This window comes from Scleropages formosus, chromosome 4 (assembly GCF_900964775.1).
Source record: "Scleropages formosus chromosome 4, fSclFor1.1, whole genome shotgun sequence".
NCBI classification, from domain to species: domain Eukaryota; kingdom Metazoa; phylum Chordata; class Actinopteri; order Osteoglossiformes; family Osteoglossidae; genus Scleropages; species Scleropages formosus.
The window spans coordinates 6563091-6580544 of record NC_041809.1 but is presented as its reverse complement, the minus strand read 5'-3'; the positions used below and the strand labels follow the sequence as shown (position 1 = coordinate 6580544).

General features: G+C 40.3%; 1 protein-coding gene across 1 annotated transcript in view; it reads left to right on the top strand.

The window, feature by feature from the left end:
• tspan15 (tetraspanin 15) overlaps positions 1-17454 on the top strand; it is a 38672-nt gene that overhangs the window by 13849 nt on the left and 7369 nt on the right. The window contains exons 4-7 of the mRNA XM_018749268.2: positions 1152-1247; positions 7305-7421; positions 14858-14908; positions 16803-16919. Coding sequence (XP_018604784.1) covers positions 1152-1247; positions 7305-7421; positions 14858-14908; positions 16803-16919 — 381 coding nt within the window. The remainder of the gene's footprint in view (positions 1-1151; positions 1248-7304; positions 7422-14857; positions 14909-16802; positions 16920-17454) is intronic.

The window sequence follows — 17454 nt, the reverse complement described above, 5'->3', positions numbered from 1 at the left end:
GGTAATTGGGAGGTGAACCTAGTAGTGGTTACCATGGTGCCCATAAGGACGCCCTTTCCTGCTGTCCTCTACACATTTTTTTGCTTGGTGGCCCCTGATGATGCGACACGTGTTGGGCTTTGATTGGGTTCATCCTGGACATTCGGTGATCGCCTTCACCGAGGCCACGAGGTTCACTTCGCGGTGCGCCACATAACATACGCTGATTACATGCCTTTAATGTTTCCTTGGCCAATAAATTTGATTTCACGCGTGTTTGCGTCTGGGTGGCTTGATTATGCGTCGCTGCGCACCAGTAGACATCTTTGGAATGGTTTGCAATTGTGTGAAAGTGCAGGATTCGTTTTTACAAGACTCTCCATACTTGTGGAGGGAGAGTAGGAAGTGTGTGTTTTATGCACGCAAATTGATTTGTACTCTGTGCTCGTGGAAAACACGCTGAGGCTTACAATTTGCCTAGCCATCTCTCCTCAATAGCTACTTGTGTAATGCAGGGTCATGGAGGTCCAGAACCTATCCATGAAACAAGGGGTGTGAAGTAGGGTGCTCCCTGGATGGGATTCCAGTCCATTGCAGAGAAATCTCACACACACACACACACACACACACACACACACACACACACACACACAGGACAATTTAGAGTCACCAGTTCACCTGATACACATGTATTTTGACTATGGGAGGAAACCAGAGTACCCAGTGAAAACCCATATGAGCATGGGGAGAACTTACAAACTCAACGCAGACCGAGCAAGTTTGAACCTCAAGTCCGAACCCACAGCCCAGGAGCTGATAGGCTGTGCAGTCCTGCTTCCAGTTTATGTGCACAAACAATTTTATATGGATTTTAAAAATTCAGTTGCCACTTTGTCCACAATACCACCATATGATCAATTAAAATCAATACTTTATCTTGGTGATGTGTGTTTTTTTTTTTGTTTTTTTTCTTTCTGAATGACCCTAAATGGAGTTTCTACACCAGGTAATTTCCCTTTTGAAACATTTTAAAGGTCCTGCTGTCATTGAATTGTTGTGTCGTTCAGAGGTACAATCCAGATCGCATTACTGTAAAGGTTTGTACTTAAAAGAAGGTTGAAATTATTTTGTATTGATTCGCTTCATGCCCACCCTTTCTCTCTTATTTACAGACAGTTGACCTCTTAAATAAAAACATCCGTAAAGGAATGGTGAACTACTACGACGATCTGGATTTCAAGAACATTATGGACTTTGTTCAGAGAAAGGTAAGACACCTAACGTGTATCGACAGCTGGAGAGACGTTGTCCACGTGTCAACCTTTGAACTGGAAATCTGAATTTGAGTTCAAGCTTCAGATCTTAGTGTGTTTCAGAGACTACACTGCTTAAATGCTAAACATAAACTGCTTCGGATAAAAAGTCTCGTACTCAGTCTTGAGAGCAGGATAAGCAAGTTATTTTATACTGTATTTTATTGAACAGATTTACTGAGCCGGGAATGGTTTTTTCTAAAAATAGTCTATAATAAAGGTGTGAAATTAAACTGCTTTTCATGCACCCATTTCCATGCTTATCAATTTGTAAATGGTATTATTTTCAAGCTGTCACACTTTGTGTCACACACACATTTCACGGATCATTTAACAGAAGAGGCGAGTATTGTGTATATTTCTAGAACAGCTCTTTACAACACTGAATGAAGAAATGAAAAGCAAACCTGGAAATAAACAGTGGAAAAAAAAAAAAGGATTTTTAAGGGGAAAAAAAAAAAAAATTTTTTCATTCTTTATTCTTTGGCTTAATTTTACATTTACTAGAGATGCGGCAAATAATTTTTAATATCAGAAACTGACTGTATTCAGGCTTTTGTTGTACACATTTTAAATCAGTGGATATTTCACAAATTCCCACACTTGTAATAGGGAGTAAATGCTCAGTAAGTACTGAATAAATTATATTGGTGTCCTCCTAATGCATCTCCTAATCTTTTATATTGGCATTAATGCATTGCTGTGGTTGTGACATTTGCCGAATAAATGGGCTCTATGGAATCTGTAAAGTGAACCATTCACTCAGCTACCTGATGTGACCTTTGAATGTGTTTCACTGGAGGGTGATTTGGAGCATTTAAATGGCAAGATATTTAGATTGCCAGTAATGGACACTAATCAGTATTCTGACAGCCTGCATTAATCTTGCAAAATTGCCGTTTAATTTGACATTTTATTCATCAGTGATTCGTTCGCTGCCGTTGTCGACCACCGTCCCGTGCATTTTGAGTAATTAGTCTGAAGACTTGCTCTTCAATAAGTGAAACATTAGTGATATTAATGATATTTAATTTAATAATCCCTTAAACTTCCTTATGCAGCAAATTCGCACAGTAATTTCTATTCATTCTATTACATTTTTATTATATTTCTATTTTTAAATTTTGTTATTACTATATTTCTAGATCATATTTTTTACCGTTATATTTTTATCTCATCTTGTTTTGTCCTATTTTCATCATTACATATTCTTTATGCTTCTGTAGTATGTTTCTAATTTCTTTTATTTGTATGCCCTTATTTATATTATCTCTACTATTAGTATGTATCACGGACAATCGGAAAAGGATTTCGCCGCACCCCGTACTAAGTATGGTTGTGTACTGTATGTGACAAGTACAGTTTGAATTTAATTATCTCACTTCATCCTTTAATGTTCTCTGTCGGTTATCAGAATGTGTGGTCCGCTGCTTGTGTGCCGTTAATGACATATATGGGAAAGGCTGTGTATATTTGCAGTGCCATATATTGTAATGGACAGCATGGAAAGAGTGATGCACAATAGAGGAAACCACGGCAATTTATTCAAATGTGTTCCCGTCACTTTTGCCATATGGAGTTGCGTAAAGGGTCACGGCCTTCTTCACGCGAAAGCACGGTTATTAAACAGTAGAACGTCAATACAAGTCCATTTCAGAGCTGTAGACCTCTAGTGTCTACAGGAAGTAACCCAGAAAGCTACATAATGGCTTTTCGTCAAGGAAACCTTCCTGCCATCAGTCGAGAAAAAAGGTCAGAAGTCTCGTGGAAGTTGGCGAAGCTATTCGAATCTTAAGAATAACTGTGTGATGATGATGAAGGTGCGGCAGTAGGTAGCACGGTGGTTTCGAGCTGCTGCCTTTGGATTTCAAGGTTCCGGGTTTGAGTCCCACCTCCTGCTGCTCTACCCTCAGATAAGGTACTTACCCTGAAATGCAACAGTAAAGATGACCCAGCTCTACAAATGGGTGAGTTATCATTATTAGTGGATTAAAATGGTAAGGCACTTTGGAGAAAAGCATCAGCTAATGGATACATGTAAAACGAAGAGCATGGTGTCTTCCAATTCATCATTTACGCCCTTCTCTGAGGTCCCCGGAGGTGAAATACTCAGATTCGGCAGACCGACGGGATCCATGGGTTCAGAAGAGCAGGGGGTCCAACATGCCAAGGGTTGGGCGGTTGGCTTCTCGTGGGGAGATGAGGCATCTAACTAGGCAGAGGTTTTAGTTGTTTACCCGAATCGCTCCACATGGCGTCAACAGGGACCTGTTCCCGTGGTAACAGCGAGGGAGCAGGGGTGTCTTTATGACAGGATTCCCAATCTAGGGGCTTTTCACGAGCATTCTCCACCGGCGTTTCACCAAACATGGGGGTTAAAATCCATTTTCGCAAAGTGAGCGCTTCAGTTCCCGCATAGCAGGAGCTCATGAAGCACCTTTTGTGCTCGGTGACTCGTCGCAGGGTCGGAAGCGGCCCCCGGCGAGTTTGTCCTTTTCCAAAACAAAAGAGTTCCTTTGCCGCGGAAAGTCGTACCGCTTTACTTAATTACCGTAATTTCCGTCTTTTTTTCCTTTTACGTTTTAAAACGTATAGCTAGCAGGCACGTGCACGCACAGATGCCAGGCTTTCTTTTATTTTTTTGGTAAAAAAATTGAATTTGCATATGATTTTGTTAGGAGGTCTTCACTGTTGTAATTACGGAGTTGTTTGTTTGTGTTAGAAGATGGAGATGAGTTCAAGGAAATGTACAATATTTGAGAAATGTGAGAACAGCACATGCAGCACCGCTGAAACAATTTGCACTTAGTCACTTTTCACATGCGCTCGATTTCTATCAAGGAAAATGTTCTAGGATCGTTTACAGGTTGTTCGCAAAGAAACAAGTTTTTTTTTTTTTTTTTTTTTTTTTTTTTAAGGATCATCAAATTGCTAGTTGCATGAACAGTGCTGTGAAAAAGTGATCGGCATTAAGAGGAAATCAGCGTTAGCCGTTTCAATAAATGCTGGTCGGCCCACTGTAACGTGCAGCTGCTTTCAAGTACTTTTCGGCCACATTAATTGCAGACATGTTTGAATGCTCTAAAATCTTTCTAGTTCTTTCTTTACTTGTGAAGATTCCAGGAATGTATTTTTGAACCGCTTCGTTTTAAACGTATGCAGTCGTTTTGCTTTTTAGTCTGTATATTTAGAATAACAGTTTCAGTAAACCATTACATCCCGTGCAATGAAGCCAAGGATTATTTGTATAACAATATGATGTGTGGGCAGCAGGTGGCGTAGCGGTTAGGGATACCACCTTTGTGCTCAAATGACCCGGGTTCAAATCATTGCTGTAGTGTCCTTGTGCAAGGGATGGACCCTAAATGCGCCAGTTAAAATTGTTGAAGTGTTTAAATGGGTAAATAATTGTGGGCAGCTTAATGTCATAAGCTCTTCTGGAGAAAGGCTCAGCTAAATGAATAAATATAGATGTATAAATGGCAAAAATAGTGTTGCGTGTACATTGTGACTGCCACCGTTACAGTGCTTTCAGGAAGTAACCCTCACCTGATCTTTTTCACATTTTGTTACATTTAAAATGTTAATCGTCTCAAAAGTTGTGTCCCTTTTACTACCACAAATTAAACATTTATAATGCAAAAATATTCTTCTTTTTTTTTTTTTTAATGAAAGACATTGCTCATTTCCAAAAGTAATGAGCTTTGCACATTTACATTTTGGAAATTTTGCCCATTTTTTCCATGGAAATCGCAGCAACTCTGCCAAGACGGAGAGCAACGAAAACATCGGTGGACAGCAATTTTTATCACGGATATTCAATCGATTTAATGTTTTTAAGTAATTGTTTTGTAGTTTCTGCCGTGTGTATTGAGTCACTGGCTTGTTGGAACATGACTCCTCACATATGCCAACAGGAACAGGTTCTTCTACAAAATTTGCTTGTACTTTGCTCCATTTGTCTTACACTTGAATGAAACTGTTTTCTCAGTCCGTCCTCCAAAGAAAACAACCTCGCTGATGTTGCCAACACCAGGCTTGATAGTAGGTTGAAGGTTGAAGGCCTGTGATTGGTTTGCGCCTAACATGGTGCTTCACGTTCTGGCCAAGGAGATGAACTTCGATTCATCCCCAGACCACAAAGTCAAATTACAGAACGTTTACAGGTAGAGCGTGAGACTTGGTCTCGTTCAGAAGTGTCTCCGTTACGCAATGGGTTGTGTCCCATTTTCTCCAGTTTTCTTTCCACACACTTAACTGTGCTTCCGGGAAAGCTGGAGACTTTGTCAGTCTTCTAATAAACTTCTCCTACTTTCTGCCTCCTAAAATCTCCACATTTAAGTTTCACAAGCAGTAGCTTGGTTGCCATGGCAGCGTAATTGTTCTGAGAGATCACAGAGTAATATTTATTCACCATTGGTGCCTTTGAATTCAGGTGGAATTCATAGCATCACAGGTGGACCTCATTTGTGTTTTAATGTGACTGCACCTGTCCCACATTTGGTTGTTAGGATAAATGGAATGAATAGTTGTGAATTATGTCATTTTTATTATTTTAGTTTGTTTAAACGTTATCTTACACTCCAAAAAAATATCATTTGCATACATTTTAATTAGACATTGCGACACATAGCCACTAGGCGTGAATGTTTTCCGAAGGCACCGTGTTTCAATTATTGGGCTTCAGAGTGCCGCTCTAGTTGGATGTGATTAATTCTCCTGTGAAATATTGCTTTGAATACCTATAAAGGATTTTTTTATTTTTTTTTAAATTCGCAGCCTGAGTACTAAGAACAAACTGCAATTATAAAATCCATTTGAAAGCTTGGCTGTGAACCAATGCTGCCGAAGAGGGGGGTAGATCACCTGAGTAGCGTTACCGTGTTTTCCATCTGATAGCTGAGTGGTCTTTGTGGGTTACTCCTTGCTTCTGAGTATGGATTAAGGGTTGCTGCACATTGCCTGCAGAGCTTTGAGGGTTTCGTGGCTGATGGAACTCGCCTCTTACCAGGGAACGTCCAAGGAATCGGTCGTCGTGACTCTGCGTGTTGATTGATCGTGGTGTCCTTGAGAGAGACATATCTACAGAGCCTGACTTATCATCCCAACCAGAGACAACCCCATGAGAAGCTACTCACAGTAGAACCAATAAATGCCTTTGGTAACTGCTGGAGCAAAATCTGAGATTCAGATGAGCTGGAGAGTCAGAATATGGAGCCGCTTATGAATCGCAAGAGAAATTCAGAATAACTTAATATTCATTAATGCATTTCTCCCCTGAAAACAGTTGTCCACCATGCTAATTTGGAACAGCTTGGGGTTTTGTGTTTTATGTTTACGCGTTTTTTCTTTTTTTTTTGTGAACTGAGGCTTGAGTTCCATACGCCTTAGATCCAGTTGAGTTTATGACCCCCAGATTTTCCCGATTTTGTGTTGAAGTCTGAGCCTTACTGAATTGTAAAACTGTACACTCGTGTGTATTCAGATTGCGCTCTTGCTTCTGTTGACTTTGAACATTATGTCTTCTGCATGTTTTGCTTAATTAGAGGGAAAAGGAGTAGCTGGAGCTTGGCAAAAAACTTGGCTGGAGCTCAAGCGCTGTGTTGTAATAATGCAGCTATGGTTTGAAAGTTTGAGAAACCACTTAGTGCGATAAGTAGGTTCGTGAAATGTCAAACATGTTTTAACAAAAAAAAAAAAAAGTGCCACATGTAACAGCACATAACACTAGTAATTTTTTTTCCAGGAATGAATACAATTAGATGCATGTGGGGGGTGTCAGCAGAAAAAGGGATTTTAAAAAAAATAAATAAATATAATATATGCTTGTTTATCTTTGTCAGAAGTAAGTGTTGAGTTGTAATGTGTTGTATAATTTAAAAAAATTATAATTTATTGTATATCTATAATAAAAATTTTAATTTGTTTTATTTAAAAGTTTTCCTCAAAATGAAATGTGATTTATCGTCCATTACACGGATACAAAGTATTTGTGTTTGCCTTCCTTTGCAGTTCAAGTGCTGCGGAGGCCAGGAGTACAAGGACTGGGAAGTGAACATGTATCACAACTGCTCTGCTCCTGGACCATTAGCGTGCGGAGTTCCTTACACCTGCTGCGTGAACGTTAAGGTGCGTCTGTGTTTGCGTATGTATGTGTGTGTTCTCCCGGACCTCCGCTTCCCGTGCCCAATGCTCTAGGCTCTTGGAGGGATTGTGTTTACGTAGGGCTCTGAACAAATACCGCGGTGCAGCTGGTCGTGGCAAATACCCTGCAAGGTGACGCTTTCCGCTGTACGTTTCGTTGGTTTACTTCCGGTGACCCGTCGGCGCAGGCTGCCGTGTCCCGTTAGGTTACGTCGGGTTGTGGATGAGTCGGAGGCGCTTGGCGAGGCCTGGCTGCTCGTTTTGTCACTTTGAGAACCGTGCCCGTGAAGAATGTTTTTCACGCCACCCAGCCGGATCTCGGCCTCTCCCTACGTCTCTCTGACATTTGAAAGCTGCAATCTAGGCGAGCGAGGAGTCGGTTCGGCCCATTATTGCAGTCCTTCGGCATTTTCGCCTCGTAAACCACAAGTATAAACCCTGGGCTCCTTGTGCCGTGGTGTGTGGTTCAGGGGAAATGAGCATGCGGCACACCGCTGTGCCCCACCGTACGGTGCTCTCGTTTATGAACGCCGCCCTCCTCACGGTGACGGTTATGGGGAAAAAAAAAAGTCTCCCACGACTGAGCGGATCGTATTTGTCCCCCGGTCGTTTGAGTGGCGAACGTGCTTTTGGATCACCTCCAGTTGCGTGGGTTTTCCATTAGTTTCGGGGGACAGCGGTTAGAGGAATCGCTTTGCAATTGAAGGACCTGGGTCTGAATCCCAGCTCCTGCTGTAGTACCATTGATCAAGGTACTTATCCTGAACTAATAAATAATAAGGACCCTGCTGTAAATAAATAATTTTTTCCAGCTGGATCCTTTTTATTTATTACATTTTTTTTTTTTTTTCCCCATTTATCGGATACTTTTCTCCAAAGCGCCTTTGGGTAAGTACCTTGCTCAAGGGTACTACAGCAAAAGCTAGGGATTGAACCCGTGACCTTTGGGTCTCAAGGCAGTAGCTCTAACCAGTACGCTACCATCTGTCGAACACAATCTTAAAAAGTTTATTATACAAACATGTCATTCAGAGTCACCTTGGATGAAGGCATCAGATGAATGAATAAGTAATAATTTTGACTCTGATCAGACAGCTGTGCTAAAACACCATTTTTTTTCTCCCCTTCTTCATATTTCAAAGGCTCTAGTGGCACGGATGAAATCGGCTTTCCAAACACGGCATCAAAACTCTACAAGGGTTTAGATCAAATTGTGTAGAAAGATAAAAGATTTTTTTTTGTTTTTACTGTTGCAAAGAGCCAGGAAATTTAGTTTTAATCTGGAGCAACCTCTGATTTCTGAGATATGTTATTAAATGAAATGGCCACCCTGAGTACATTTTCATTAAACGAATGACAAAAATCGGGTTGGTCGGTGCTATTTTCCGTGGCAATAACTGAACAATCTTCTGCTGTGCAGGAAATAATGCAAATGTGATCTTGATGTCAGATGAAGCAAATCATCCTTTGAACTAAATATGTAAAAATGTATTGTGATTTCATTTTTCCTCCCTCAATTTTAGTTTGGTACGTAGTTCAGATTAGACAGTTCATCAGTTTCGTAGGAATATACTTTAGATAAAATAATTAGAGCCGCAAGTACTCGTTAATACAAAAGTCTTGTGAAATTTGCATCTTTATTTACAAGGGCATCATAAACGATCCATTAGGATCTCAGCAGAGTGAGTCTTCGGGAAAATTGGTGTCAAATTGTTTTTGCATGCAAGCCAAGTGGCTGTAAAGGGATAAATAAAGCACTGGGTTTCATAAAGTGCTATGTTTGGGAAAAACCTGCTTAATTTGTAATAATTTAAAAAAAAAAAAAAAAAAAAGAAAAAAAATGAACATGTCCCATAATAAACAAAAACTGAATAAATAGTCAACAAGCTTATTTTTTTGCCAGCATAAATAAATTATGCAATTTGTTATTGGCTTTTTCTCTTAAGTGCAGCTTCAGCTGCCATGTTAGCTGTTAAATGTCAGGGGTTTAATGGGCTGTTTCCTGATTTTGGCAACGCTGCCTTTCTTGGCCCTTGCATCGCTTGCGGAGGCACACGCTGGGCCGTTGCTCATCTGTCCGCGAGAACTCGCTGTGTCTCGGCGCTGAGGTGCAGAACTCCAAGGCCGCTGCCTGTTATCCGAGAGCCGACAAACGGAGAGCACAAGAGGAAGGAAAATTGTGTAAATCCTTCAATTTGTTTCTCCCACGGACGACTGATCAGCAGTGTAATACGGTGTCACTGACTTATAAAAATTTCAGGCTTTCTGAACATGATGGCCACAAGTGCACTTTGCGGCAATGAAACAACTCGCAAGGATGTGAAACTGTTTTTTTTTTTTTTTTTTGGTCACCTTGCTGCTTGTGTAGGAGCTACATTTCCATCTGGGGGGAAATGAGAAAATGGGAGCCAGGTGCTCATTTTAGGTCTGAGTTCAAATTTCTGGAAGCACGCCAGGAATTCATCAGAGGTTTTTTTTTTTTTTTTCCATTTTTATTATTATTATAATGGTGAATATCAGTGTCCACGACAGGAAGGAAGAAATTAACTCGGACGCTTATGTCTTATTTTAATTGCGCTTTGTTTGGAGAAAACTAAACGCTATATCCAGGACAAATTATCCCACCTTTTAAATAAATAATGAACAATCCTGTATAAAGCGTAAATCTGACTTGTGAAAGCACACTAAAGCACGATCAATCGGTGAAGTTCAAGATGCGATCTGCAGTCATTCCCGGCATGAATCACCATGTTTACCAGGAAATTTACCCTATGCAGTCTGCACTCAGATCAACGGACTATGTAGGGGGAAGCAGGCAGTGTCTGTTACTCCGAAAATCTGTTCCCAGCATTTTGCGTTTGTGTGTACTCCAAGTATGTGCATACACAACGTTTACATGAAAAACGTAAATAAATATGCACATAAGTATGTATGTTCCCGGAAAAATGATGCAAACATTAAAGTAAAACACATGATGCGTAACGGCTGTGAAATGCACGCAAGAGCCTGCTTTGCAAACTTTGGCAGTCACTGAGCCTTGGTCATGTGATTGACTCATATATACGGTAACACCATCTGCAGTAGGTCTACACACATGGCGTTTCCAAAATGTGAACACAGACACAGGTATGTGACTACATTTGCGTGTATATGTATCGATACATTTTTATTGATTATTCTTTTAATGCTTTCTTCAAAAAAAAAGAAAAAAAAAACCTTTAATCTTTTCTCATGATGTTTTTTCCACCAAAAGCAGTAAAATAACATTTTTTTTGGCCGCCATCCGTTGTTCCGCAGATGGACTGTACTGGTGCTCGGTCAGTGCTACTGCAACAGTGTTGTAGTGAACCTGTTAAGATCTCTTCTTCTCTTGGAATATAAAATATTTGAAGATCTGATGTTATTTGATGTTGGCATGAAGCTTTTTATAGTTTGTATGGGGCTGTTTTCCACTGTGCTTGAATGGAATGTAATCAGTGCTGCTTGCTTTATCAAATATATAAACCATTCTAGTGTTCATCATTCCCCGTTCCTGCAAGGTCAAGTGTACAGTAAGTGGATTAAAACATGGAGACAATGCGAGTGTCCCCTTTGAATAGCCTTTATTTACCTTCAACCGAAACGCTTCTCTTCTTTGAGCCACATGTCAAGGATAATGTCCCTTTATTTGCCTTAAATCACTGCACTGTATTCGAGGTGATCCCGGCCACCAATGTCTGATCTCGGTGCAGTTTGTCCGTGCGTTTTGCTGCCTGTGCTCATTGATATATAACACATCTAAATCGGTTGTAAATAATAATATAATAATAATAATAATAATAATAATACTGTTAACTTTCACATTGTTGTGGATTTTGATGGTCTGTGTACAGCTTGATCATTCTAACTGCATTAACAAAGTCATGTGCCAAAAAACAAAGTTGTTATTTGACAGGAACTATGCAGAACAAGAGATTATTGGGAAAACAGAACAAGAAGTTGGTCTCGTTCCCTTAAGTGACTTCTGGTGTACTGGAGTTATCATCATCTGCAGACCCCGTGTAGCCGTTCAACGTGTTTAAATTATTAATTCGCGCAGAGGCCACCTGGAGCGATTTGTGTCTCACTCCTGGATGTGGGGGTTTACTGCATTATTGCCCTCGCCGCTCACAGGCAGGCCAACCCTGGCATCTGGAGTGATGTTCACCAGCATGGTCTGTCCCCCCAGCGGTCTAAAAAGAAAAAAAGAAAAAAAAAGAAAAAAAAAGGATTTCATCAGGCCGGATGGTCCATGAAGTAGAGTGGAAGTGAGAATATTGCCCATTGAATCACATCAGCCATTGAATCATCGGTCTATAATAGAATCGAAGAGGACGGCAGCATAGAAAAAGAGATGGTGAAAATTAATCACAGCCTTATGGTGAAGATTAGCTGTGGGACACTGGGCCTGAGATTCTTTAGTACTCGCTTAAATTATTTAATTGCTTTATCTAGTGGCTTCAAGGGGTGTTTTTAATGAACCCCTTGAGAACAGCTGCAGTGCATATTTTGCATGTTTCAGGCAAGCAGGATCCACAAATGCAGTCGATTAAGGAGACAAACTGTAGGCAAGATAAAATCAGTCAGCAAGAAGAAGTGAGAGGACAGTAAAATGTAATTATCGACACTATGAGGGGTTGTTTCTGAATATATCAAGGAACCACGAAACCAGATTTAAACTGTTTAATCTTCATTTGTTTTGTATTGGGATACATGGTTTGATTTAATTTCTTTTCGATGTGGTGGAATGACCACCCCCTCTCACTCAGAACTGCTGAATCTCTCTCTACGTTAAAGAAGGGTCTCAAAACTCATCTCTTTCAAACTCAATTCTACCCTAATCTCTTAGGTGCAAAAAAAAAGAAAAGTGTGCGTGTTTGTCATGTTTAATAATCTTTAATAAGTTTGTTTAATAATGGAAAAGCCTTCAGTACACTGACTCTTATAGTGGAATTTGAGAGAAATAGATTTTAACTCTAGAATCACATATCTGCATCTAGTTTCCTCCTTCTGTTGATGTAATGCACTTTGGTTATTGTTCGCTGAGATGTACATCGCTTTGTAGAAAAGCGTCCACTAAAAGAATAAATGTAAATAACAGTAAAGCTTAGAAAATAGGTTTCAAATAAATATTATAATTCAGAATTTATGCTTTTGAAATCACATTGCGGTTTGGCTTCCCTTCTCGTTGTGCTCCATTTCTTGTCGCCAGAAGAACTGTGTAATTTCTTTATACGAGGTGTCAAGGTATTCAATTAGAATATGAAAAAGGTTTTGAAGTATGGACTGATATGTACAGTACAACATTTTTTTTTTTTTTTAAATTCTTTTCAGATTAGTTATTAGTTAATGAACAGCATTGTGTGTCTAGTGGAAGAACCAGATCCTCCACTGGACAAACTCACACCCACGTCGTATTTGAGCGTTTGGTCCATTTCCTGCAAAGTGCAGATGTTTTAGGGCCTAGAAATCCGTAAAGATTAACTGCCATGGAAAATATGTCTGGATTGTGCTGTATTCGCTAGACATCTCAAGGAGATGTTAAAAGCTCATTTTTTCCACGCGTGTGGTGCTTCATGGTTTAGCTTTCCGTGTTCCACGTTTGAGACCCTCGTGCTTGCCGGTGTTCCTGAAACTCATCCCCTTTTCAGTCAATTGCACCGTGTCTGAGAAACGTTAATAGAATTCCGTGACCTCCATGACCTCCAGCCTTTACTACGTAACTTTACTACATAGCTTTACTGGGCGGCATGGTGGCGCAGTGAATAGTGCTGTTGTCTCACAGCTCCAGGGTGGTGCGAGAGGGCATGGGTTCCATCCCTGCTCAGTCTGTGTGGCGTTTGCATGTTCTCACCATGTCTGCATGGGTTTCCTCTGGGTGCTCTGGTTTCCTCCCACAGTCCAAAAACTTGTTGTTCAGGTTCACCCATAGTCTATGAGTGACAGAGAGAGTGTGTTCCACTGATGCATGGATGAGTGACCCAGTGTAAGTAGTGTATCTAGCAGGGTAAGTCACCTTGGTGAATAAGGTGTGTGGGCTGCTAACACTAGATAGAGTTCAGTGGAAGTTGCTTTGGAGAAAAGCATCTGCTAAATAAATGTAACTCATAATTTATGAGGAGCTGACATATAATGGGGAGGCTTATTTCAACTTGTGTAAAATTTCAGACACAGGATGAATTAGTTTGCAGGGTGAACGGGACAACCCTCAAATCCTAACTCAACTGTTTGATTTCGTCCGATATTGCCGAAACCCATCATGGCATTGTCCCGCAAAATGTGAGACAAACCGTCTATTTCACGTTAACGTGTGAAGCGGTCTTACTTTGTGAGCACTCCATTCGTAAGCAGAATAGAATATCCGGTGTTTCTAAACGCGGTAAGACAGTTTAGAAAAGCTTTTGTGAGAGGACACATTCCATGCACGTTTGCTAATGGTATTTTTGGCTCGACTTTCTCTTTTGGGTTTTGTTTATTACACTTCCATTCGTTGAATTAGAATCTCTACAGTTCAATAATCAGTCGTAATGTGAACGGTAAGCCTACCTTATTTTATACATATAAAATATAACCATAAATAGACTGTATGCCATCTTCTAACCCTTGCTTTAAAATGATCAACCTGTGACCCTTGATGTCAGGACATCGCAATGAACTCCCAGTGAAAAGTATAATAGCTGTTTGTTGAATAATTGTGGATGAGATCATCCATTAGGTGGGGAGAAAGTCTTTCATCATTGAAGATGACCTTTAGGAAAGTAGTTGTTGAGTTCCACAAGTATTAGCACGGTGCTGATACATAATCACCATGTTCCCTGAGTGTCGCAAGAATTGGAAGCATCTTAAGTGATTGCCATTAATGATGGATTTGAGTCCAGAAGATGTACTTCTGCCTTGGTAAATCTGAACATTGCTATGCACTGTGCACTTGATAAGTTATTCTGAGAACATCGGCTTTCCATCCATTAATTATTCTTATTTATACAGTAGGTTAATTATTACTGGAATAATTCTTGGTAAATACTTTGCTCTGGAGTATATAAGTTGGATTTGAACCTGCAACCTCTGAGTCTAAAAGCAGCAGCTCCAACCACTACACCACCCACTGCTCCTACTGTTCAACTTAAATATCTTAATGTACTAGTACTTATAGTAATGTATTAGTACTTAATAACTAGGGCAGTACCGCTTTGGGTTTTGTTGAACTTTGATTTACTACGCTGAAATAATTCACTGTCTTTATTCTAATTTACTGTATGCCAAAGTAACTTCAGATTCTCCTTAGTTTTAGGTTGAGCAATGTATCAGCAGTTATTTTAAGGGGGCCCTTGGTATGACAGTGTACCACTTGAGAGGTTCAAGGTGTAATGGTTAAAATCACTTCTTTGTTCTTTGTCTTTCAGTCAAACGAAGTTGTTAACACTCTGTGTGGATTCGAGGTCCTCAAAAAGGAGGTAAGACTTTGCCTGCATCTTGGTTAGGATGCCCGTTGTCGAAAAGTGATTTAACAGTCTGTATTGAACACGTGATTGACATCATGCGTTCAGTATGGACCGTGTTTGATGGTACAGTGATGTATTTGCTCCCCAGAATATTTGACTTTCTGCCCCTTCCTGCTTTTTCCATTTTTACTCAGTTTGCTGTTCTTGGCCTGTTCTCTACGAAAGGACCTTGAAAGTGCCTCCAGCATCATCTAAATCGCGCAGTCTCGCTCATATTTTCTCCACAACCTTTCCTTGAGCATGTGCCCAACACCTCTTCTCCAAAAATACTCTAAGCCATGCACCACTCCCAGACCATGACCATGTCTCCTGCTCTTTGTTCATTGATCTTGATCCTTTCCAGACAAACTGCTCATCCTCTTGCTCAACGGAATGTGCCACTCTATTAAAAACCCTCCCCCCGCCCCCCAGTATTTGCTATGTCTGTGTACTTAGTCATCGTTGGGTACTTCAGGAAGGGATGCTGCGGTTCAAGTTTATCTGTGCCGATTGCATTACTGTCATTTTCATTTAAAAATGACTCATAATGAGTTTACATTTTGGGTGCATCAACTTCAGGTTTGCTGGTTTTACAAGGTGACGGCATCAGCGCTGCAGTGAGCATGTAAAGGTTGGCGTGCTTTAGACCGGTTAGTTCTGCATGCGGCGTTCAAAGGCGTGGCTGCGGTTATTGGAGCAGTTTGCTGAGATGTCAGGTGATAGCACCTGTGTTTGAGGATATTTACCAGAAAGCAGAGAAATAAAGGCCAGCTATATCAATGTTAATGACGTGACTGGGGAAAAAAAATCCCTTTGTTTCTTTGTGCCGGCATGACGGAGCAGTGGGTAGCACTGGTGCCTCACAGCTCCTGCACTGTGGGTTCGGATGTGGGCGTGAACATAGCCCAGTCTGTACAGTGTGAATGATCGTCTGTCATTTTCTTGTGATAGATTTGCTTCCAGTCTAGGGGATATCCTGCCTCATGGTTCCAGGATAGATACCAGGACCCTACATTAGACAAGCAGTGATGGGTGAAGGGATGGATGAATAAATATTTTAAAATTGTTCAATTTTTGAAGACTTGTTTAATTTTTTTTTTTTTTTTAATTTTTTTTTTTTAATATTCATTTAGCTGACATTTATTTCCTAAGCAACTCATAATATTAATCTGCCTAGTTATTTATCCATTGATACAGCTGGGTAATTTTACCAGAGCAATTCAGGGTAAGTACCTTGCTTAAGTGTACCATACCTGAGGTGAGATTTGAACCTGTGACCTTTGGGGCTAAAGGCAGCAGCTCTGACCACTACACTACCAACTGTCCCCTACCGTATGCAGCAGCAAAAAAAAAAAAAAAGCAAAAGTCTTTGATTTATTGTTTCACCACATTAAAACATGGTATTGAACTTGTAATGAATTTCCATACAATAGTAATAAAAATATTAACATCAACAACACTCTTGATAAGGCATTCAGTAATTACATTTATTAAATTGTTCTTAATGTTGCCGCAGAACATCACTGGAACATTGCATATTCTATCTATAGCATATTCATTGCATACTGTATCTATTGTATATCCAGTATATTGTATACTGTATCAATAGTATATACTGTATATTTCATGCTGTACTATAGTCATCATTGGTCGCATCATAATGTTTTGAGCTATGGGAGGGGACTCGCCAGAAAGGTTCATTTCCTTTCATTAAAGATGAAAGCGATCTGAGATCGTCGCATTTCCGTAGCCCGCAGGAGGTAAAACGCAAATGGTGGCAAATGGCATAATGATTTGTGTGGAAGGCAATATGTTAAGGTTATTCATTTATGTTTTTTATTTGATTTCTTATGTTGTTTATCTGCAGCGTCTGGAGCTCATGGACGTTGTGTACACGCGAGGCTGTACTGATGCAGTCTTCATCTGGCTTATGGACAACTGTACGACCATGGCTGTAATCCTGCTCAGTATTTTACTTCCACAGGTAAGCCCATCTGCTCATTGTTAGGAGACTGTGTCTTTCCTGACCGAGATGACTGTGTCGTCCTTCTAAATCTATCTCCTTGACACTGCGGGCACGAATGGCCAGCCTGCTTAAACAATCTCCTATCAATTTTGCCAGCTAATCCTTACCAATTAAAAATCCGATCAGTCGCGGGAAATAATTAACCCGATTTTCGTGTTTGCGCAGTTACAACACAGCACATTTCCCTGATAAGGACCGAGTGAGAGTGAAAGAGGTCAGCATACGCTGTCTGAACGATTAAATATAATCAAATGGCGTATTGTGCTTTCGGCACACTTTTAAAAGGAGGGATTGAAGTTCATTCCCAGCCGCTTTACCTTTCTGCTGTCTAGTCAATAAGGAATTGCTTCGGCATCCTAGGCGGTCAGAAGTTTGGTGTATTGAAACTGTGGGTCTTGGATTACTCTATATTCAGATAAAACCAAAAAAAACTGGAAAATACAAAAATTACCTGTTTGTATCTCAGATGTCCAAGTACCATATTACTATTGAA